The following is a 22,095-nucleotide window of genomic DNA, read 5'->3' as shown; positions in this document are numbered from 1 at the left end:
TCTAAACATCCTGTGGTCAAAGAAGGCTCGATGACACAAGGAACGCACCAAATTCAAGGATTTCGGTCCAGTGACCACCATGAATATCCGGATTTCGTGCCACCATCCGAGCGGGCATGCGCTCGATACCTCACATCTTACATCAAGAACAGCAGAGTTCCGCTATTTCACAACGACGCTCAGATACACGAACTCGACTTAGTCACAAAGTCCGCGTTGTATGCATTAGGAGCGTTGTATCTTTACGAATCTCACAACGCCATGTCCCTTTTCACAACGAGCAGACGAGTCGCATTTCAAGAATGGACCTCGTGTATGGGTAGCTTGACAGAGAAGCCTTCGCAGTAAGTCTAGCAATTCAGAACATTCCCGATTAGGCGGCTAGCGGGCGTATCTTAACGGCTGGCAGAGTTCGGACCCCCTTTGACACCCTCGTCGCCTACCACTTACTCGCTGAGTTTCTTAAAGTGTCACAGCCTGTTGGTGTTGTCCAAGAACTTGAGATCTGTGCTATTACAAACTCCTTCTACTCTAGGCTCTCGAGATTCCATGCCCCTACAGACCAGCAGTCTGTCGATTCTGATGCAAACTCGACTAGAACTTTTCAACGCAGTCATACTATCATGCTCTGTGGCCTTATCATAGACGGCTTCTTGTTAGGCTTTTCTGTTCCAACACAATCAGATGACTTGCAACGCGCCTTCAAGTGTTCGTTAAGCTCACTACTCCCTCTTGAACTTACAAGCGAAGGAGGAGAGCAATCTCGAGGGCATCCTCATATTGGGGATGTAGTATCTCTGTTCAATGTCTTGGCCCATGATCATGACGACGAAGCTGACAGTTGCACTTCTGATTCTGAGTCGATATTGAGCACACTTCCACCCGATGTCCATCTTGTTTTGCTGTCTTTCATCATATTACGCGTTAGACAGGACAAAGATGCATGTATGCTTGGGATAGCGTCAGAGGCTCTATCTTTGGAGCATACTCGACTCATGTGAGTAGGAGGCATTGGATACCGACTGTATAATTTCTAACCCACACAACCTCGCAGAGTGACGTTGGGTAAAATCATTGGTATTTTGCAGCTTCAAATGTCTTCGATGACACACTCGCCAATTGTGTGGAAAGCACTGTCCAACTACAGTCTCGCTGTTCTCCTACATCTTCGAGCTGTTTGCCCATTGGATCTAAACTATGCGGCAGATCCATCACAACTGGTAGCATCACTCAAGGCGATTGAACCAAAAATTAAGGAACCACTTGCTGGGTCTTTACTACAATGCATTGAGCACTGTCTTGAGTTTCTGGAAGAGCCTGCAAGTACCGGCCTTCCGCACTACGTCCGTCAACACGCAAGCTCATGGGGACTGGAGACTGTTTTGTGGGTATTCGAATCTGCCGTGTTCCTTAGCAAGTGGCTTGAAAAGTATACTGCTGCTGCATCTTCTGTGAAAGAAGGTGAGTTCTAGCTCGTTTACCAGAGCATCACTTGATCTTGTGTGGCCCCTTTTATTGATCAATCGATCAGATGAAGCATATCAACGTGCAGTCAAATTACTCGGTATGGCCACATCGTCTTTGCCAGAGTTTGAAGAGTTGCCAATTGATCCCGACGCAGAAACTTTGTCTTGGTCGACTTTGAAATTCTGGGGGAGTGTCTTGCAGGGGATCGAGACAAAGGCATTTGCAACACGTTTGGGGAAAACTCTTGACATCTTGGCTGAGTTTCAGAGCGAGTCTCCAGTAACTCCACAATGAACCAAATCATACTCTCCATCTCAAAAATGAGCCTTCAACCGGGCTTTGACACAAGAAGGACCCATTCATTCCGTCGAAGAGCAAAAATCGCCAAGGTACAATTGATGTCAGGTTGCAACAGCACATCATGATGGTACGCGGACTCCCCACAATCTCCACTGCCCATGGATCGAACATTCTGAGGAAACAAAGCCCCCGACCCACTTCGTCGGCAACTTCTCCAAGTCGGTGACCCCTTCTCCAAACACCCGATGAATGAGGATGGCATTGAGACTTTAGCAAAGACCTACTTAAATGCCTGACGTCGCTGCGTCATCGAAGGAACATTTGACAATGTTTAATATTCCTCAGCGCCAAAACACAGTTGCTTTTCCACATATTATACATCACCTGAAATTGCCCCAAGAACCCAACAGATTTGAACTCCAAGACCCACATCTCCATTCTCAGTCAACAGTAGGAGCAAACCCTCCAGTATAATATTCAAGCGTAAGATTATCTATTACTCATAGCCAACAAGGTTTCAATCTCTTTGCGGATTGGCATTCGTAAGGTTGGATACTGATTGTCACGTGTTTCTCACAGAATCCCCGCCACATACACAGCTGGAAACATGTCTTCAATCAAGTTCAACACCCCTCCTGGCGCTGGCAAGATCTATGGCGAAGCCTGCCACTACTCACAGTCTGTGGACCTTGGGAACGGCATCGTCAAGTGCGCTGGACAAGGTGGTTGGGATCCGGAGACGGGAGCGCTCGACGCGAACGACACCAAAAGACAGGTTGAGCTAGCGATCGAGAACGTCGACATTGTCCTCAAGGCAGCGGGCCTCCGGGGATGGGAAGACGTCTACTCACTGAGGTCATATTCTTGCGATATCCGGACCTCTTTCGATTTTATCGTTCAGGGTTTAAAGGCACGGATCCCCGATCATCGACCTATCTGGACAGCCATTGCTGTGCCTCACTTGGCCCTTCCAGGAATGTTGATTGAGCTGGAGGTCGAGGCCAAACGTCAAGCTTAGGTACATGTGTTCTACATGTAGCGCAACAGAAGTATAGCTTAATTCATGGAGATCAGACATTTACGTCGCGTCTTGGACCACGGCCCCTTCCGAGTGCCAATGTCAATCAAGCCGACCCGTACCGGTGAAGCGGGGATGTAAGTTGGCTGAGATCTCCACTTCATCGCAGGTGAAATGCCCCGACTTTGGTTTTCGGTTGTGTTGCTATCTTACATCGAAGCTTATCCAACATCATACAATAGCCTTGAGAGACGGCTGGCTTCGGCGATGAAAATTAGGTGATGCACTCACACATGTAAAGATTGCTGTTCTGTCATAGAGGCAACAAAGGCGTTTCCTGAGCTCACTTTCCAGAAAGACGACTCTTTTCGCACACAAGATCTAGCTAATTCAGAACCAGAAGACAATTGAGATGGTCGTACTTGGCGTGCAGAGTGTAGGTTGTCATCATCAGGTAAGGTATGAGACCAATGACTTGATTACGCGGGCTCACATCTAACACCATCAAGACCACCAAGCACGTCATTACTGGCTTGCCGGTAAACGGCGCAGACAAGGGACAACTGCAGCGGATACTCCGCAATTACCACTTGAAATCCCTCGAAAGATTCAGCTGTCGGCTGTATTTTCCTCCCTAGAGCAAGTTGGCATCGGCATACTTAATAATCCATACGACATTGGGCCGACTCGAGCTAAGGTTATTGAGTCTGGACACACCACACCCTCCTGCCAGCCACGCGCCCCACGCGCATCCCATTCTTTGGGCAGACCCCCGCGCCATGCTCAGGATGTCGGCCAACTCCCGGCAGGGTCTTTTCATATGCAACCACTCCAACCACGGGGCCCCCTCGTAACAGAGTTCATTTTGGCGATGTCGGATGCTCCCCGACTTCCGGGAATGCTCGGCGGGCGGGACACTTCCCACAAATCCAGGTATACTTGATGGGTAGTTCGCATGGCACAAGTCCGAGATGCTCTGGCGCAATCGATAGTGAGGTTGGATTTTGCCCGGCAAGGGGTTCGCGGCCGGCAAGAATTTGCTAATATCTATCAACCAGACCCGGGGACTTGGGTGACTTAGGAATAGAGTTTCCAGCTCTCAACTTGATTCTTTCCACCCTGAGAGTCAGCTCGAAGACACCTTGACACGAGAGTCCGCTCATAGGAGTCTGTCAACGATGGCGACCGCAGACAATACCGTCCCCAGGAAGAAGTGGTGGAAGATCCAGTGGTATTCGGACGACGACACTCCCGAAGAGCGCAAGTTCATCATCAAACTCGATCTCATTGTCGTACCCTATGCAGTTCTGGCATACTGGGTCAAGTATATTGGTATGACGATATGCTCCCCCTCCATTGATCGTTAGTCTACTAACACCTACCCACAGACCAAGCAAACTTGAGTATGTCACGACCGTTGATATCCTCCGTCTCTACTTGGCAACATCATACTGATACAAAAAAGACAATGCCTACGTCGGAGGAATGAAGGAGGAGCTGGGCTTCAAGGGCAATGAGCTCGTCGAACTCCAGACAATGTACACAGTCGGCGCAGTTGTTGGCATGGTGCCCTTCATGTTCCTGTTCACCTACATCCCCATGTACTGGACTATCCCCGCCATGGATATCCTTTGGGGACTCTTCACCCTGCTGCAATATCGAGCACACTCTTTCGGAGAACTGGCGGCGTACCGGTTCATGGTGGGCTTCTTCGAAGCAGCCTTCTTCCCCGCCATGCACTACGTATTCGGTAGAACTTATCACCAGCCTCTTTTGACGAGAGAAGTCAAGTGCTGATCTCAATACAGGCTCCTGGTATCGCGGACACGAAATCGCACGACGAGGCGGTATCTTCTACACCGGACTGAACCTCGGAACCTTGACAGCAGGCCTCATTGCAGCTGGGGCATCGCACCGCCTCGAAGGCGTCAACGGGATGGCTGGATGGCGTTGGATGTACATCATCTGCGCAATCATCACTATCCCAGTCGGCATTCTCGGATACTTCCTCCTTCCAGGCACTGTGGAGCAACCGAACCGCTGGATTCTCAATGACCACGACATCAAGATTGCAAAATCTCGCCTGGAACGTGGCGGGCACGTCACCCGCGGCAAGTTCAAGCTAGGACATCTCAAGCAGATCTTCCTCAGCCCGCAGTTCTGGACTGTTGTGCTTGTCGATGTGCTGTTTTGGAACGCCGGTATCCATAAGAGCACAGGCAGCTTCTTGCTTTGGATTAAGAGCTTGAGTCGCTATAGCCCGGCACAAGTCAATGAGATGGGAACAATTGCGCCAGCCTTGGGAATCCTATACAACATCGTGGCTTGCTTCCTTTCTGACTTGGTACTTGGCCCCGCATGGGCTATTACCTTTTCCTCGTTGTGGAATGTCACGGGCTTGATCATGCTCGTCGTCTGGGATGTACCTGAGGGTGCCAAGTGGTTCGCCTTCTCGACGATGTACTGGTCCAACGCACTCTCTAGTGTCCTGCACGGCTGGGTCAACACCATTCTACGAGACTCCCCGGAACAGCGGTCATTCACCCTCGTCATGATCACCATCATTGCCCAGTCATCAACAGCCTGGACACCTTTGTTGACATTCCCGACTGTCGAGTCTCCAAGCTATCCTAAGGGGTTCTCTTTCTGTCTGGGGTGTGCTGTTGCGCTCATCGTTGCGACGCACATTCTCGATATTTATATCAAACGCAAAGAGTAAGCTTTTCTCACGTACAACTTCAGTATAATGGAAAGTCTAACACGTGCGTTACAGGAAAGCGAAGCATGCGCAGCTCGAGAGCGGCAGCAGCCACGATGGTAGCTATGTTGATGCTCCTACGGAGGCTACCGGGAAGACTACGACCGCCGAAGTGACGGCAGTGGTCAACACTTCAGAAGAGTCCATAGCACGACACTGATCGGACGTACCATTGATTAGATAAAAGAAACGATAGTACAATGACACCACCCATAGTACCATATATATACACTTCAATATTTGGTACTCTCTGACTGGGCAACTAGACCTTCAACACGGAGTAATTATCATCATCCATGCGAACAACGCTGGAGACCGTGCTTTTCGTGAGTTCGACACTAGCACTGAATACAAGAGTGTGTTGGTTTCACTGGGCGGTATTTCGTTCGAACGTCGTAATTGGATTGCCCTTTTCTCCCTTCACATCGTATAAGTCTCCTCGGCCATGGCTGCTGTCTTGCCATCAACGGTGCATCATTATTGGCATTGATTATCATTCCTGCACGTGTAACGCTAGTTGGCATCGAGGAAGTTAATAAGTATACATAGGTAAAGTAGATAACAAGGATGTCAAGACCTTGGGTCAGAAATGGGACTTCGCTATTCACTATCAAACCGTCGGGCTTGACTGCAACAAGAGGTCACCCAGGGATGTCGAGGTCAAGGTATTCAAAGAGGTTTACTGTGATATTTGGCTTGTTTGCGTGCTTTCCATTCGATTACTCAAGACTAGACCCCAAGACTGTTGAGCGTATGGCTGGTGAATAAACCGCAAAGGTTGCTAGGGCAGCCACTATCCACATCACCAACGCCGCGCCTTCCTCAGGTTCACCCAGCCACACCACAAACCTTCATCCGATAGCCTTTTTTTACCACCAGAATACACAACAAGCCTTCATATACCCCTTCAACGCAATTCCTGTCACCAGCACAGCAGGCGCCCCCTAGGCCAGGGGTCAGGTCAAACTGTGGCGTGGTGGTGGAATGGTTAATGGTCAACATCAATTATCTTCGCCAACCAGCCTACTCGACGACAGGCTTAGCGCATGCGAGTATCCGAGTTCGAATCCCAGCATGAGCACCGGAGATGTAGCCCCCAGTTCAGCACCCAGGGGGTGAACTCTTTTGTCTTTTAGACCTTTGAATATTTGTTTCTCTGCGTATTTTTCAGTACGCCGCGAACATATACTTTTTTCTTTGTTAATTGCAAGTTACAGAAAATCTGTGGCAAGCGATAGCCCATTCATAGGGGAGGTACTAACGTGTAGAACGGTCGTGATGGCGTCAACTCCTCTACGCCTTCCCGAGGTCACGTGGTCTCAATGACACAGTTGTTGAACATCACATGTGGTCTTTTATTTGGCCTCCAGAATCAATGTACGAACGCCGGGTCCATTTCCTACTTCCTCAACTTATTGCCCAATTTGTAACAAGTTGGAAGGACTATAAAATCTCCATACGACAATGTTTTTCAAAGCCCTTACTAGGGCAAGCAAGTGCCAGGGAATGGAAACGGTCATGATTGACCTTGAATAGGTACCTTAGATAGACGAAAGCCCAACGACGAACGTGTGTGGTAATAGAAGTGTGTAATTACATGTGATACCTTCCTCCCCCTTTGAACATAGAGAAATCAGGACTCTAAACGACTCAGCTGTTAGGTCCGTACCATATGTTTATAGTGCCCTTATGCATGACGTTATCTACTCTCAATCTAAGTTGAGAGCCCCGTTTTTCGAGATGCGTCTGCTGGTCCTTTGAGAGGGGAGCTATGCACTTGATGGCTGCTGTCATCACGCTGCGTACATTTGTCAACTCATCTGAAAATATCTTGAGACAGTTCCCGCATCCTTGCGGAATAGTAATTTTGATTCCAGCGAGATGGTCCACAATTAGCTTCAAGTGCCCTGTAAAGTTGAATGGTAGCCGAGGATCCCAGATGTTGAAATTCTCCGTCATGCCCGCCAGGACCAGAGATCCAATCCCGCTCGGAATGCAGTTCTTGACGCAATTGTTTTTGATTGCATTTTGGTTCGAGGGGTGAGTTTTGCTCTTCATCTGTGATAGGATAGTGCGGTATGGCTCAACAGCAGCTTCGATCAACATGATCCGAGTAAGAGAAATGAGGTCTAGTACACGCAATATATTAGCAAGCTCCCTTTCTCTCTAGGCAAGACACATTTCCGGTAGGTAGAACGAATCCAATATATTACCTGAAAGATCATCTTCGGTCGTGTTCTGGAGACAGTCAAGTGGAATCATCGGAAACTCATTGATCTGGCCATTTTGAGGTGTCCAGTGCATCCGTTATTTCCCATACTGTACCCCCATTGCATTATTGTCTCATTGAGGTAAATCAAAAATGCGAGAGTCCATTAACTCAACCCTGGATAAGGGCTGAAATGCACAAGAAACCCCTTCCCTTCATAATGAATCATTTACACCGGTTTGTCTTAACTTTGAATTCGTTGTTGTCTTCGCTTAGCCCAGATGAAGGAACTAAATAACGGTAGACATCGCATCGCGAACGCCATTGGGATCAAGTCGTACTTTCTCTATGGTTTACGATATCAGTGAGCAAGTCAACATGAGACATATTGCGGTTTGCGAGCCCGCGATCAACTTCCAGACATGTCCCACAACGCCGTGACCTAAAGTAGGCAAAGATCTTGGAGAAAATTGATCACCGCGAAAAACCGTAATATCTCATCGTCCGCAGCAGATGGAGGCAGAGGCGTGATAAGCGCAAGGATGTTCTACGCATACTGATTTACCTCTCTTTTCACCTTGAGAACGTGACCTGGTCGCATGACCACTTACTAAGACGATCGCGCCGAAGTGATACCGCCAGCACCGAATCTCAAGACCGCGGGGAATTGTGGGGTTAGTGCCGGCTTACGGGTCGGGAGGTCCACCAAGTGCCGGCCCAGTGACCGAGAGCTGCTGACTTGCACTGTCATGAAGCAAGATGCCCTTAAGTAATGAGAAGGCGACTACATGAATCATGAGGTTTTCCCCATGACGCGATATGTCTGAATTGTTCCAATCGTCAGATTCTTCCATCCCTTTATTTTTTTTCTTTCCTTCTATTGCAACCCCATGTCAATGCCACGCACGCGTCCAGTCCAATCCACTCATCCACACACTTTCACCACACCAAGAGAGATTTCCCCTTCAGGATCACGGTCCCCCCTTGCACTTTTAACCCTGACCAATCAGACTCCGAATCGCATCCAACCTAGGGAGTTATTCGCATTGGCTTAGGCGCCTCACCCGCACTAAAGCCGTGTTGGCAAGGTGCCATCGAGCGTTTTTCACATGCCCTTTTAATCCCCCAACTTGGACGAATAGCCAGTCAGAAGAGAATACTTTGGGCTGGCTGATTGATGGGTTCCCTGAAACTGGCCTTGTTTGGACACATGTAATGTCAGGTGCAGAACGAGTTATGCCCACAAGAACCCCATCTTCCCCCTTTCCCCGAGAGGAGAGTGACTGGCTAAGACACTGAACCTGTCAAAAGCGCAGCTGTCCACATCTGCTACCTCGTGCAGTCTTTTTGGGGTCTGCAACGTCACCTTTTCCAACACCAAGCACTTGGGTTATTGCGCCAAACATGACAAGAAGTAGAAGGGGGGCAACAATTATCGTGCACAGTGCAGGTGTCTAGATCTTGCAGCTTACTAGACTGGTTTGCACAACTGCCGTTAGCTCGGTGGAGTTCAGGTACCGCCATTCTTACACATCCTCACTGGTCTCCGTCGCACAAAGGTCACCAATATCTCTCGCCTGATGTCTCTCCTTCAGTCTTGGGGTCCTTCTGCAAAATCACTGGACGTGACGAAAACAATATCCCGCTTGGCAACGGGATCCACCTCCCAAGACCCCAAGACTGTAGACGAGAAGGGATTTCAATATGACAATATCAAAGGTCTGCCGAAGCGAAGCAGGCCCAGACCTTGGGATCAACTGCGGATCCCTGGGGGGTTTCCTCTTCCATGGACCAGGGAGGGCGGCCGAATGCCACTTCCCGCGTGGCCGTCACCAGGGTCAGTTTGTTCGAGCCGCAACCAACCACAGGCCTTTGGGCCGCGCCGCTGGTACCGATCCCTCGATATCCCCGTGGTCCCCCCTTCTTTCCGCTCGCGGGGCGCTTTTAAAGCCTTGCCATCTTCTGTCGCCGATTGGCAGATGCCCGAGATGAAACGAAGCCTCTCCCGAGAGGACACTTGGGGGCCCAAAAGCCACCCCAGTCCTCCCGGTGTTTCCCACAACAGGGACATCCTCTGCACAGTCGGCTCTTCTCGACTTCTATTGGCCACCCTTGAAGAGCCTTAATCTTTCTTTTTTGCCAAACTACATGTATGCACGTTTGTCAAGCCAGCCACAAAGTCTCTACGCTCCGCTTATGCGCCCGCCTCATCTCGGAATATTGGCCGTGCCAACCGCGAATCCACGATTGACAGACTGGCCGGGCCGTGATTACAGCGCAAGGGGGTCACCACCGTCCGAGATATTGGAGCCACCGAGGATGTGGACGTGTGTCCCGCGGCGGACCATGTCTCAGAGGAGCACGCTTCCTCCGTCCATCGCTCTTACACCGCGTGGTGCACCCATTCTCGTGGGCTTGGGGCACGGTCTTTGAGGTGAGTAGCGGGGACGTACATGTGCCATCTGATATTCTAGACCGGACCACCCAAGTCCGATTTAACCTGCCCTGTGCAACACTAGACGACGGAGAGAGCACAGGGGGTAAGCATATATGAACCAGACTACCATCCACCCTCCTTGAGACCTCCGTTCTCTGCTGAAGATTGGACGCAGCTCTGAGACTCGGGGACTCTTGTCATTAAACAAGAAGGAAAAAAAGGACAACTCTCCTCCCCGTAGCCCACCGGGCGGCGGTGACTACAGCACAGTACCACTACGCCTTGCAAAATGCAAGTCTAGATTCGACATGCGGGTTGCTCCCGCCGCTGAGGTGGCCCTTCTTTGTTCCAAGGACTGGGCAGAGGAGAACCCTTGGCCCATGGCCAACGCGGCACGCATCGTTCAATGTTACATCTGCAGACTCTCACTTGGCCTTTTTCCTATTGTATATATACAGCAAGTCCCATGATGAATGCTTCCCGTTCTGTCCCCATGGTCTTCAACCCGCTCCTCGTGCGACCTTCCTCCCCGACGACATCCACCATCGTGATCTTGTGCCCCTCACCAAGACATGCCTTTCCTTTTCGAATAGCTACAGTCTCTCTCTCTTCTCTCTCTTATAAACCTTCTTCGTCACAGTCCTTTCAGTTTCACTTTGGATAAGTAGTTTGCTTCAAACTCTATTCACTCATTGAAGCCATCTTTGCAAGACCAGACATCCAGAACACCAACTACGTTCCTTAGCTCCTAGAGCTTTGCATCATCGCAACAATGTACTCAACCTCCATCCTCTCAACCCTCCTCCTCCTCCTCCCGGCCGCCACCCGGGCCTGGGACTCTCCAAACTACTCCGGCCTCACCCGCCTCTGGCAAGACAGCTTCCCCGGCGCCTCGGGCGACCCCATCAACGGCGGTAACTGGAACATCATCACCAACCTCCACGTTAACAACGAGATCCAGGAATACACAACCTCCCGCTCCAACCTCCAAATCTCAGGTGGCGGCACCGTCCAAATCGTGCCCCAAAAGGACGGCAACGGCGCCTGGACCTCGGGCCGCATCGAGTCCCGCTACGTCTTCACCCCCGCCGCCGGCCGCCTCACCGTCGCCGAGGCCCAGATCCGCTTCGGCGACAACGCCATCGCCAACAAGAAGGGCATCTGGCCCGCATTTTGGATCCTCGGCGACGCCATCCGCAACGGCGTCAGCTGGCCTCGCTGCGGCGAGCTTGATATCCTCGAGACGGTTAACGGACAGCTGACGGGGTACGGGACCGTCCACTGCGATGTCCTCCCCGGCGGCGCGTGCAACGAGCCCAACGGCATCGGTGGTAACATTGGCATCCCGGATCAGGGGTGGCACACTTGGCGCCTGCAGATTGATCGTCGGTCTGGCAACTGGCAGACGGAGACGATTACCTGGTTCCGTGACGGGCAGCAGTTTCACCAGATCAGCGGCGCCAGGATCGGAAGTGAAGGTATCTGGAACACGTTGGCTCGCGCGCCGTTGTTCTTTATTTTGAATGTTGCCGTCGGCGGTAACTGGGTAAGTTGATGCCATTATACAAGCTTGTTCAAGGATGGTTTGACTGACTGCTTACAGCCCGGAAACCCGGATGGCTCTACCATTGGCGGCTGGGGAAGCATGATGGAGACCGCCTATGTTGCCGTCTACCAGTCCACTTGATCGTGCCCCTCATCAGCCTGATTGGGCGCTTGAACTCATGTCGAATATCGCTTTGTTGTTGCTCCTACAACTACGCCGTTCGCTGTATATATGCCACCAGCATACTTAGATACCCCTTGTCCACTTTAAAGTATATGCACACAACCACGCTCGCTAGATAATCTCAATACATAATCTCAATGTCAAGATGTACCATCATTTCACATCATTCAGTGTCCGATCATTGTGAATGCTCTGATTTGTAGTATTCATAGCTCATAATAGCATATCCTCATTTTCTTCATTTTGCAGGTAACAGGCCCTGATCGAAGTACAATGACATAGGCGTTTGTTCTCTGATCAATTGTCTTTACTCATAAAACACCAAGCATCTAACCTCTATGCTTTGTCTTCCCTTTGCATCTGTGGGGGTGTTGGGGTCAATGAAGGCCGTGTGAGGCGTGTAATCGGCCCGTCCCGGCTTGCCGCCAGGCCGCCCTTGGCTCCTTGAGTCGAAGCACTTGATGAACATGGCTTCGTCAGGGGTCATATCTTTGGCATAATACAGCTTGTGCTTGTCGCTTGGTGCAACAGAGAAAGTCTCGCCTGCATCGATGTTAGCAAAATGAACGTGCTTGAGACTCTGCCACGACCAGGGCCACACTTACCCTTGACATCGTAGTTCTCCGTCGACCGCGCCAAAGCCGGGTCCGGAAGCACCTCCTTGCCCCGATCATCGTCGTCAGTATCCGTCCTCCTGGGATACAACAGATCCACAGCGATCAGATCTTTGGGCTCCGTCGTCCGCCAGTCAATCACCGCAAGCGGGAAGTCACTCGCCGGGTGTCCAATCGGTCTCCAGACGTTGATAATCTGGTACCGTCCATTGACCAGCTCATCCGCCTCGGCTCCCGGAACATGCCTCCTCACGCGCGCTTCCGCCGCGCCGGGCGTCTGGTCGACATGCACCTGCTGCACCGGCTGTCTCGGGCTGCTCTTCTCCCTCCTCCGAATCGTGTGGTCGAAAATCACAACCTTCTTCACGCCGGGCAACTTCTCCCTCAGGAGTGCCTCTACTTCAGCATAGTAGCCGCTCCGCACTGCCTCGTCGTCGTTGAAGTCCTTCTCCTTGGCGGGGGAGTTGTACACGGCAAACCCAGAGACGTCGGTCCCGAACTCTTCCGTTGAGTCGCGGATGTTGACCACTGAGCGGCGGCGCTCGAGTCGGCTGAAAGAGGTCACGTCTGTGTCGACCTTTGCCCAGGGCTTGCTGACCTCCAAAGTCGCGGGATCCAGATAGCGGAAGTTGCCGGTAGTCATTGTGGCGAGGGGTCTATTGTGGGTGATGCGGGGAATGATGTTGGTTTTTGGGCTGATTTTGACAGATGATGTGAGTATTGAAGTTCGTCGTAGGATTGTGCTCATAATAATACCTTATATGTACTTCAAATGCAGGACTGATGTTGAATTACACAATGCCGTGCGGGGGTCAGGAGACGGGAGTTTAAAAGGAGGACTTGTAGGGCGTGACGGGGCGCGAAAATGAGACGACTGGATGATTGCATCACCATGAACCCGCGGCAGTGGCCATTAGTCATTCAGGATTTCTAAGCCGTTTCTCGCAGTGTCCGAGACCCACTCCCGGGCTCGGCATCGATAGTGGGGCCATTTGATTTCCAATCGCCGACATTCCGCGATCCGAATTGCTGCCGTGCCGAAATGCATGCGTCAATCCCGCGGGGTATGCACCGCTCGGTGGCGGGAGAGTCAGCTTCACGGGATTTAGATCAAATGCCCGACTATCCAGTACACCACTAGCGACATTTAATTTATTTCTCAAACAGTACCTACTCCAACGTGAATCAGCCGTTGATTTGAACTTGCAACTTCGCAACCATAACGTAACTTGTGTATTAGATATGATAAATACTCGTAGTATTGGTTATGGGCAAATAATTTCACCCACAACTTACACATAACCAGAGAACTCTGTCGATCCAGCCAAGGAAGTAAAGTGTCACTTATCGAGAGCAACCATGGATGGATAATGAGATATGAAATGAGTGTTACCGCGAAAAACAAAAGTCTGGACACCCAAGCCGAGTCCTACTGATTTCCGAAACCGAGAATCGAACTCGGGGCTATGCCTAACCTCTCGTAAGATGAGAGGGCATCATGTTGGCCACTACACCATATCGGATGTCGATGAAAATTGCTGCCAGTATTCAGGTCATAGTCAATTACCATTGTGCGTATCCACAGCGGAGACGCAGCCAATTCGACTACCCTAACGGCTCCGCAAAGTTATGATACACGAAGTCGCAACTCATGTAATTCAAGTATACTGCCCTTCCGTGTCACCATGGTCCGGCGAAAACATCTTATGACTATGAAGGTTGGCAAAGCATGAAAGAAAAGCATCCTGCTATTTGTAGGTACTCGGTGCTGCCATAGCCAAACACACAAGACATGGAGTTGATACTCCCACGCCCACCAATTTAAGCTGGTATCAAACCAGCGTAGGTCAAATCGTAGGCTTGGTCGAATCTTGCATCTCAATGCACAACAGACCACTTCACATGGCTCCAATCCTTCCGCCTACAGATCTTGACTTTCAAATCTGGTCCGGGCTCCGGTCTCCCTATACCAGTCGTTGCCCAAGGAACTTGCGCTTTTGGAACCCGAACGGGTCCACCACCAGTACGTACCAAGTCAATACTGAGTATCATCTGTGCAGCAATGCCAAGAAGAAGCCCGTTTGCAAGGTGACGACCGGGGCTTTCACATGGATGCACGGTCAGTATAAATCATCCACTACAAGAATTCAATCCACGTACCAAACATGCTTGCCACCTCCAAATGGGAGGAAACCAGGTGGTGATGATGCATTGTAGCCCAGGTTCAGAAACCTGTCACCTTGCCAGCTTTCTGGGTTGGCGCCCCATACCTTGGCATCGCTATGTAGAATGCTAAGCGGCATCTGGACGTTGTTCCCTTTCTTGAGGAGGTACGAGCGGCCACCGTCCGATATCGTCGTGTCTGTCATCACCGTTCGCGTAATGTTGTCCACGATGTTGTGTCGCTCCGTCTCTTGCGCACAAGACAGTAGAAGTGGGCAGTGCTCTTTGATTTTCCCCAGATGAAGCGTCATCTCGACGTGATTCTGATCAGTTCGATTGGTGGTAACTGCGGCACTGAGAAGCTCGGTTCGAATATGAGCCAAAAGATCTGGCTGGCTGTAAATGTTGGATAGAAGCCAGAAGGTCAGCGTGGAAATATTGGCGAGGGCAGTGGCGAGGAGAATCTCAATCTTGGCGCTGTTGTGCATCGACATTTCGAATTTTCGTTCTGCAGCAAATCTGTCCCGAGTGAACTGAGGAACTTCGGCACCAAAATCCTCCTCGCGCCTGATGTACGCCTCCAGGGCTTCAATGACCTCTGTTCTCGCTTTGAATGCCTTGGATGCGATGACGGAGGGAGCAATTCCTGGAAAGAGTCTGTACATATCATCGTGATAGATCCTGCGCGTTGAGAATTAGCCTGGCTTTGGCCAAGGTACACGCGCCTGTAGCGTGGCGAGGCCGGAACAGGTATAAGTATAGAATATGGTTACCAGAAGCTCTGCATTATCGCGGTGTTCTCCCAAGGACTCAACTTCCCGTAGAAGCCTCCCATGATGGCCCTAGACACTGTCTCGCGGGTCCAGCAGTACAAGTCTCTCGGCCCGAACTGGTCGAGGGACATTTCGTTGAGAGAGTTGGCTAAATTGGTGACCCCTAATCTGGCCAGATCGGTTAATGAAGGCCCAGATAGCCCTTTATAAAGAACTTTGAAGATGGTGGTACGAAACTCCGGATTCGTCCACAACTCCATCCCATGGCCCTCCATGCCTACCAAAGTGCGAACAAATGTGTCAATTAGGGGTTCGAAACTAAGGGTCCGCTTCTGAAAGATGGACGATGCCAGTTGTGGTGAAGATGCGACGTAAAGCTTGCTTCCGAGGATAGGCAACGAGTATGCCGTCATGTTGAACTTCTCGCTAGTATTTTGTCAGGTCACATATAGTTGCCCCAGAGCTGCCCGTCCAAATCAATCACGTCTTGAACTATTAAGTTGAATGGCTCAAGACTTACTGGTTCTTGACGTGCTGCTTGTATCCCATCTGGATAAGATCAATCAAATGGCCTATGAGAGGTATCTTTGGCCGCAGAGTAGGAGGCTCTTGCGAGTCTAGGACTTTTGGCCAGAGAACATTGCGAACAAGAAATATGACCAGGCAACAAGCCATAGAAAACCATACTAGTGGGCTGTCGCCCAACGTGCTTGTCAGCATTTCAAATCACCTTCTTTTCCAGTCTAGGTCTTTTGATTTTGGCAATTCATTCTGGCCAACAGACATTCGAGAGCAAGTTGGTCATTCTCTTCCTCCATTTTAAGCTCTTGTTTGGACTCATTGACGCATGCAGTATCTGATTCCGTTATCACCAGATGCACCACAGTTACATTCGACTCCGCCACGCCTAATCCTAAGTGTACTATCGTAACAGTCTCACGTTCTTAACTGCATCTTAACTTCGCTCGGAACCCTATGTCGAGCTGCAGCGCTAACGTAGAGTAAGCAATATTGTCGTCCGAAACCCCAAACACCAATCAAATCAGTGTCTGACTTGCAGATGGGTTGAGCTGAAAACCAGTTCGGTACTAGCATAGTGAAATAATAGACGTGTGGCTGGCCGGACGTGAGATTATGTAGTGAGCTTTTAGCGTAAGTATCAGGATGGGGTTTGTTCGATCGCAGTTGAGCGATTACGGTTAAGACAAGCGAGGTCTTGGTTCACAAATAGAGAGGCATTGGCCTGTGGACGTTGCTGACAACGTGACCAGGCTTACATCGCTTGTGTCACGTAGTTGAGACGTTGAGGGCGTATCGGAATGGTCCGCGTTTGAATGTTTGAAATAACCCTAGACGTGTAAGATTCAAACCAATTGCCGCTTCCATTTTGAATTTATGCAATTGAAGACCAGAGCAAGTTGGTTCCAGTGTCCACAACACACAGTTCGGTACAGTTGAAGTTGATCATACAAGTGCACAGTGTTAGGATAATCCTCGGCCAAAAAGCACGTTTTACAGCGTAGATCGGCCGGCAATCAACGAATTATTGTAAAACAAGAAGAAATCTATTTCTCCTGCGCTACAAAGGAGAAATTAGACCGAATGGGCAAAAGAATGACCAACGTGGGGCTCGAACCCACAACCCCCAGATAACCACAACTCTCAAAGTAAGAGAAGGTAGAAGTCTGATGCGCTACCATTGCGCCAGCCGGCCAATTGCTTTGATGAGAATCCCAGAAAAGAAGCCCGTTTATATTCCCCGCGCAATGCATAGTCGCAGACAACAGCGCTTTCTGACTCGCCTTGCCCGCAGTAGCACACATCAGAGCAAAACCCGATTTTTCGCAATCTTCGCCGACTAGTGGGGTTCTGACGTAATGATTCTGCTGGGATCACTGTTGCATCTGTTTTGTGAGTGTTTGCATGCAATTTTCTCCAAGCAGGCACACAAAAGCACGCCAACAAAAAACCCAAAATTCAGAGACCCCCCCAGTGGCGATCCATCAGAGTATGGGGTCTGGCGCTATTGGAGAAAAAAAAAACTTACAGAAAAGTGTTGGAGCTAGCGATGGGGCAAGCGGGTTCGATGTGGGCATCGCTTCATCACAAACTTCAAGAGTGAGTGAGAGAGAAAATTCTTCAGCAAAATTATTCTCCCCAGACAGTTCCAACTTTCAGGGAATATGAAGCGAGCATAGGCGAAGCAACTGTACAGACCCTCCACTCTTCCGTCTTACACGGAAGCAAGTAGACAGAAACTCTGTCAACTGCTCATGAGAACCCGAACGAAACAATCTGAGCAGGCTCGGAACTCCACGATACGCGCCGATGTTCAAGTGTGTGCCGCCGGCCAAATAGAAGCACGCCGAGCACGCCTTGGACCTGCCCTTCTAATCTTCGTTCTTGAGTTCTGCGAGACTCAGTGCCTCGAGGCTCGTAGGTAGGTCCTGCCAGGCCTGCCCGTGGGCAAGTCATCCCGCCTTCCGGGAGCGCCTCCGGCAAGTCCCCATCAATCACGTAAGAGAAACCACTTCTTCCGTCGTCCGCAACTTGCCTCTGCCACCCCGGGGGCGCTCTCCAACACGCCCCTCCACCCTCCCTCCCCCTTTGGACCCGGGTGTCACCGATCCCGAGCAGAAGCCCTGGAGCGCGGTCTCTCAGGCTCTCCCCTCCTCTGCCACGGCTCCTTTCGCACCTTCGCACCTTGCGAGACGCCCTGTGAGCCATCCCCAAACGGGCCGGCTCCGGTGTTCGCAACCGTTCCTCTGAGTTTCTGGCACGGCTTTCGCATGACTTTCGGCCTGGCTTGACTCATAAAATACGTCCCAAGCCATTATTGAGCCCGCCTCCTTGCCCCTACCTACCGGATTGTCATCCGAAGGTGCGTGGGCGGGCTGGCCACGACACACCCGGCCCGGTGCGCCGGTTACACATCGTCCCCCTTCTCCTGCACCCTACACCGGCTACACATCACACAGCGCACGGAAAACCGCCCACCGCCCACCGTCCGCCAGGGGGACGCTTAAGAGCTCCTCCGCACACCGCACTATCGTGAGATGACCTTGGAAGTAGAATCATCCATTTCGAGACTATTATCGCGCCATCCAAACCACGGGGCGGACGCGAGCTGCCCTTTCAAGCGACGTGGCACTGCTGCTGCCGGGGAAACATGCCGAGCAGGGAAATACTTTCCGTTTCAACTGCCTGTGTAGTATTGCTATGCGTGATGTGCAAGTGAGCAAGTTTAGGAAACTTACAACAACGCATTAACAACCCGGCAACTCAACTCTATAGGCCGCACGCCGCAAACTCACGATACTCCCGGAATCTCATCTCACCGGTACATTACTCAATTTGCCGAAAAAGACCCTTCACTAGATCATTCCAAAGCTCAGATCAACCGCTCGCCAAGGATATTCGCCGTTTGTCGGCGGGCGTTCTAGACTCTCATGAGTCTCAAAATTCCGTCCCAAAATTTCTCCAACTTGCACCCCAACACACCCAACTAGTAGTTTTCGTCAAGTAATTGTTTCCTAAGATTAACTCAATAGCTTGAAGCTCGGGACATTCCCGTCCCAAAAAACCTTGCATTTCCAGTAGGTCTTGCAGCATCCGCAGCGGGTAAACGCAATGCGAGAACAAAACTAGCAAACAGAAAACGTGGGATGAGCCGCAAGGTAGTGTACACATCGGACAAGGACCTGCCAATAGCCTATAATTATCAAGGGTCGTGACTCGAAATGGATTTCACATGTTACCATCCCACGCGTCGTGAGTCGCATAGTCTGTGGTTTCGTTGGTGAGGGGCAAATTTTGTTTGAAGTTGTCTCTATGTCCACTGAGTAGTAATCCAGCGGCACAATTTGCCGTTGAAGCGCACTCCAAGCATGAAGTTCGACTAAGTCATTCGTAAAGTCAGTCCCAATAAGTCACACTGGAAGATCATAATGAGATGCAAAGTAATTTTGAGAGTGATTTGTGTATTGCATTCTTGCTCCAATTGTATGTTTCGTGATCGAGCTAGCCACTGAGAAGCCATGTGACGGGAACCTTGGCATCATCGATGATGCGCCTCTTCCATCAGCTCTGTTCAAAGTCCCCGTAAAACGCCTCGCAATGTAGGACACATTCTCATGGACATTTCACTCAATGCCATGCGTCTCTTTAAAAAAGTCCATAGTAAATTCCAACTGAGTTGTGACAATGTCTTTCCCACCAAAAAAAAGTTATAATCCTATAAGAAAACAAGCGCCCGGTTCGAGAACCAGGGGGTATAATGCGTTTGAAAAAAGCAAATCCTAAATCCAATAACTTTTTGTTTTCCTTTTCATCCCGTCTCTTGAATTATTGTATGTGTTTTTTTTTGTTTTTTTTTTGTGGTTGTTGATTAGGTATTTTTCACGACTCTCCTCCTCTAGTGGTGGTGTCATGATGTTGTAGATCCGCCGGTAACGGATCCCTCCCGGCTATGCGCCAGTCCGTTGTGCGCTTGGCCGTCAAGGTGCTCAAGGCTCATGTAGTCGACGGGAGCCGCTTCGTCGGGGTACGCGGGCGGCGAGGGGGGAACGTCCTGGTACACGGGCGGCGCCTCGTTATCCCAGCTGACGCCGAGACCGGGGCACTCGGTGAGCATCACGTGGTAGTGCATCCTCAAGATGCGTCCGGTGCCCGTCTGCGTCGCGAGGTGGGGCTTGCCGACGGGCGCCCACTCCTTGGAGACGACCATCTCGATCATGAGTGCGTGGGAGACTTCGGTGCCGTCGCTCGACTTCATGTCGCAGGCGTATCGCGGGCCGTGGCTATGCTTGCTGGCGACGACGCCGTAGTCGAACTCGAACTCGACGTGGCCGTCGGTGCTGGTGTAATCCGACTTCCAGCCGTCGTGCATGTACTTCTCGCCGAGTACGCGGGTCTCGGTGCGGGCCACGCCCTTCTGCTGAGGCTGTGTGTTGTTGGCGGCGTTACCGGGGACCGGGGCGTGCTTCTCGCAGGCGGGGGCCACGGTCTTGATGGTCTCCTCCAGCTTCCACGTAACCTTCTTGAGCTTCCAGAACTCGACCGTCTTGTTGGTGGCGTTTGCGCTGGTGAGGCCGTCGAGGCGGAACGAGACGTTGTGGGTGCCGGCCGGGTGGATCACCTGGTTGTAGTGGGCGCTGGCCTTGATGTTGGTGGGGGGGAAGACGCGGACCGAGTGGTGCGGGAACTCAGGCTGAGGGAGGGAGCGCTTGACGTCAAAGTTCTGCTCGAACTTGATGGGCGTCTGCGAGCCGGGCGTGCCCTTGACGAGGGTGGCCTCGGCCTTGAACTCGTAGGCGATGGAGGTGATGGGCGTGTCCATGGACGCGGGGAGGTGACCCTCGAGGAGAATAGAGAAGGGAAACTGGTGAATACCCTTCTTAAGCGTCGTGGGGTGCGTGAGGAACGTCCAGCGCTTCAGCTCGGTGTACTGGTTGGTGCACTCGCCGCAGTGGTTGGTGAAGGGGCGCTTCTGCTGGACGTGGATATTGAGCTTGGCGCCAAAGGTCTCGATCTGCAGCTGCTCGTCCTTGACTTCGAGCTGCATCTGGCCCGAGACGAGGGCGCCAGTAGAGGACTCTGCATCGCCAAAGAAAACGATGGGCGGGCTCTCGATCTTCAGGTCGAGGCCTGCATGCGAGTTGTCGTGCGAGTCCTTGTTGGAGCGGCCAAAAGGCAGAGAGAGGCGGTGGTGGTGGTGCTTCTTCTCCTTGAGGTGGTCTGCGGGATCTGCTGCGAACATGTTGTGGTAAGGGATGTGCTCGCCGTCATCGGAGGAGTAGGAGGAGTGGCGGTCGAGAGGGACTCTTCGCAACAAGCCTTCGTCCTGGACGTTGTTGTGACGGGGCTGGTGATGTTGCTGGTGTTGCTTGGTCTTAGGCTTGAGGTTTGCAATGGCAGAAACACTGAAGTTCTCAGTGGAATTCCGCAGGAAGTTTGCTACGCGGTGGGGCATGATTGGGTGCGGTTGTGTGGTGCGTTCCCCGGATTTCGAGGGCTTGCTGAATCTTGGAATGTTCGGTTGCGGCCCTCAAGTCTTCTTTTGTAAATCTTGGCTGGCTAAGATGGGCCAACAAGATGGACAGGGGTTAAAGGGGGTGAGGGGGGCGGATGAACCGCAAAATAAGGGAGGTGGTGTGACGTTTTGGGGCGTAGGTTCCTCCAAGAGGATAATGGGTTCCGTCAGAAATTTTTGGAAACCCAAAAAGGACAAAAAGAGTCGATTCGCCGGATCCCGAAGGATAGGCGAGGTTGATGCGGGCACGCAGGTTCTTTTGGGTGGGCGTGTGGTGGTAAGGGTGTAAGGCGCGAGGCCGAGGGCGAGCGGCGGTGTGTGTAGTGTAAGTGCGTTGATGAGCTGATGGACGAAATGCGGCAGGTCTGCTGATGTTCCCTGACTGACTGATGAGTGATGTGTGGTATGGTTCTGATGGGCAGACCAAGATGTGTCCGGGGGCCCTTTTCTCTTTGTACTTGAACAGAGACTTGGTAAGAGAGAGAAGAGAAGAGTGTGGAGCGCGATGACTTGTTTCCTCTTGCTATTCTCGAATCCTTGCAAGGAAAGGTCCAGGTGATGTGGGTGGTAGGAGCACAAGGTCTGATTCTCGTTCT

At 51.3% G+C, this 22,095-nt stretch overlaps 6 protein-coding genes and 2 non-coding genes across 8 annotated transcripts; 3 read left to right on the top strand and 5 right to left on the bottom strand.

Moving 5' to 3' along the window:
• Positions 1-2,374: 2,374 nt before the first annotated feature.
• N0V96_008174 (uncharacterized protein) lies at positions 2,375-2,785 on the top strand (the record flags this gene model as incomplete). The annotated part of the gene is made up of 1 exon (XM_053193771.2): positions 2,375-2,785. The coding sequence occupies one exon, from the start codon at positions 2,375-2,377 to the stop codon at positions 2,783-2,785; it is 411 nt and encodes a 136-aa protein (XP_053048716.1).
• Positions 2,786-3,963: 1,178 nt separating this feature from the next.
• Positions 3,964-5,667, top strand: SEO1_4 (MFS transporter (Seo1); the record flags this gene model as incomplete). Its single annotated transcript, XM_053193772.2, has 4 exons — positions 3,964-4,117; positions 4,251-4,535; positions 4,594-5,500; positions 5,559-5,667. Coding segments are annotated over 4 exons (1,455 nt in total), but the record flags the coding sequence as incomplete, so codon positions are not given.
• A 5,294-nt stretch (positions 5,668-10,961) lies between these two features.
• N0V96_008172 (uncharacterized protein) lies at positions 10,962-11,876 on the top strand (the record flags this gene model as incomplete). The annotated part of the gene is made up of 2 exons (XM_053193773.1): positions 10,962-11,735; positions 11,793-11,876. The coding sequence occupies 2 exons, from the start codon at positions 10,962-10,964 to the stop codon at positions 11,874-11,876; spliced, it is 858 nt and encodes a 285-aa protein (XP_053048718.1).
• Positions 11,877-12,225: 349 nt separating this feature from the next.
• Positions 12,226-13,175, bottom strand: N0V96_008171 (uncharacterized protein; the record flags this gene model as incomplete). Its single annotated transcript, XM_053193774.2, has 2 exons — positions 12,226-12,461; positions 12,524-13,175. The coding sequence occupies 2 exons, from the start codon at positions 13,173-13,175 to the stop codon at positions 12,226-12,228; spliced, it is 888 nt and encodes a 295-aa protein (XP_053048719.2).
• Positions 13,176-13,969: 794 nt separating this feature from the next.
• Positions 13,970-14,055, bottom strand: N0V96_008170. Its single transcript has one exon. It is a non-coding gene; the product is annotated as a tRNA-Glu (tRNA).
• A 624-nt stretch (positions 14,056-14,679) lies between these two features.
• On the bottom strand, positions 14,680-15,599 carry N0V96_008169 (uncharacterized protein; the record flags this gene model as incomplete). Its single annotated transcript, XM_065758245.1, has 2 exons — positions 14,680-15,376; positions 15,511-15,599. 2 exons carry the CDS (start codon positions 15,597-15,599, stop codon positions 14,680-14,682), a joined length of 786 nt encoding a protein of 261 aa, XP_065613000.1.
• A 1,484-nt stretch (positions 15,600-17,083) lies between these two features.
• On the bottom strand, positions 17,084-17,182 carry N0V96_008168. Its single transcript has one exon. It is a non-coding gene; the product is annotated as a tRNA-Arg (tRNA).
• A 2,712-nt stretch (positions 17,183-19,894) lies between these two features.
• LDB19 (Endocytosis regulator) lies at positions 19,895-21,439 on the bottom strand (the record flags this gene model as incomplete). Its single annotated transcript, XM_053193776.2, has 1 exon — positions 19,895-21,439. The coding sequence occupies one exon, from the start codon at positions 21,437-21,439 to the stop codon at positions 19,895-19,897; it is 1,545 nt and encodes a 514-aa protein (XP_053048721.1).
• Positions 21,440-22,095: the final 656 nt, after the last annotated feature.

This window comes from Colletotrichum fioriniae (genome assembly GCF_027942845.1).
Source record: "Colletotrichum fioriniae strain IMI 355084 chromosome Unknown scaffold_10, whole genome shotgun sequence".
Lineage (NCBI taxonomy): Eukaryota > Fungi > Ascomycota > Sordariomycetes > Glomerellales > Glomerellaceae > Colletotrichum > Colletotrichum fioriniae.
Note: the sequence above shows the minus strand (reverse complement) of the source record. Positions and strands in the feature narration are given on the sequence as shown.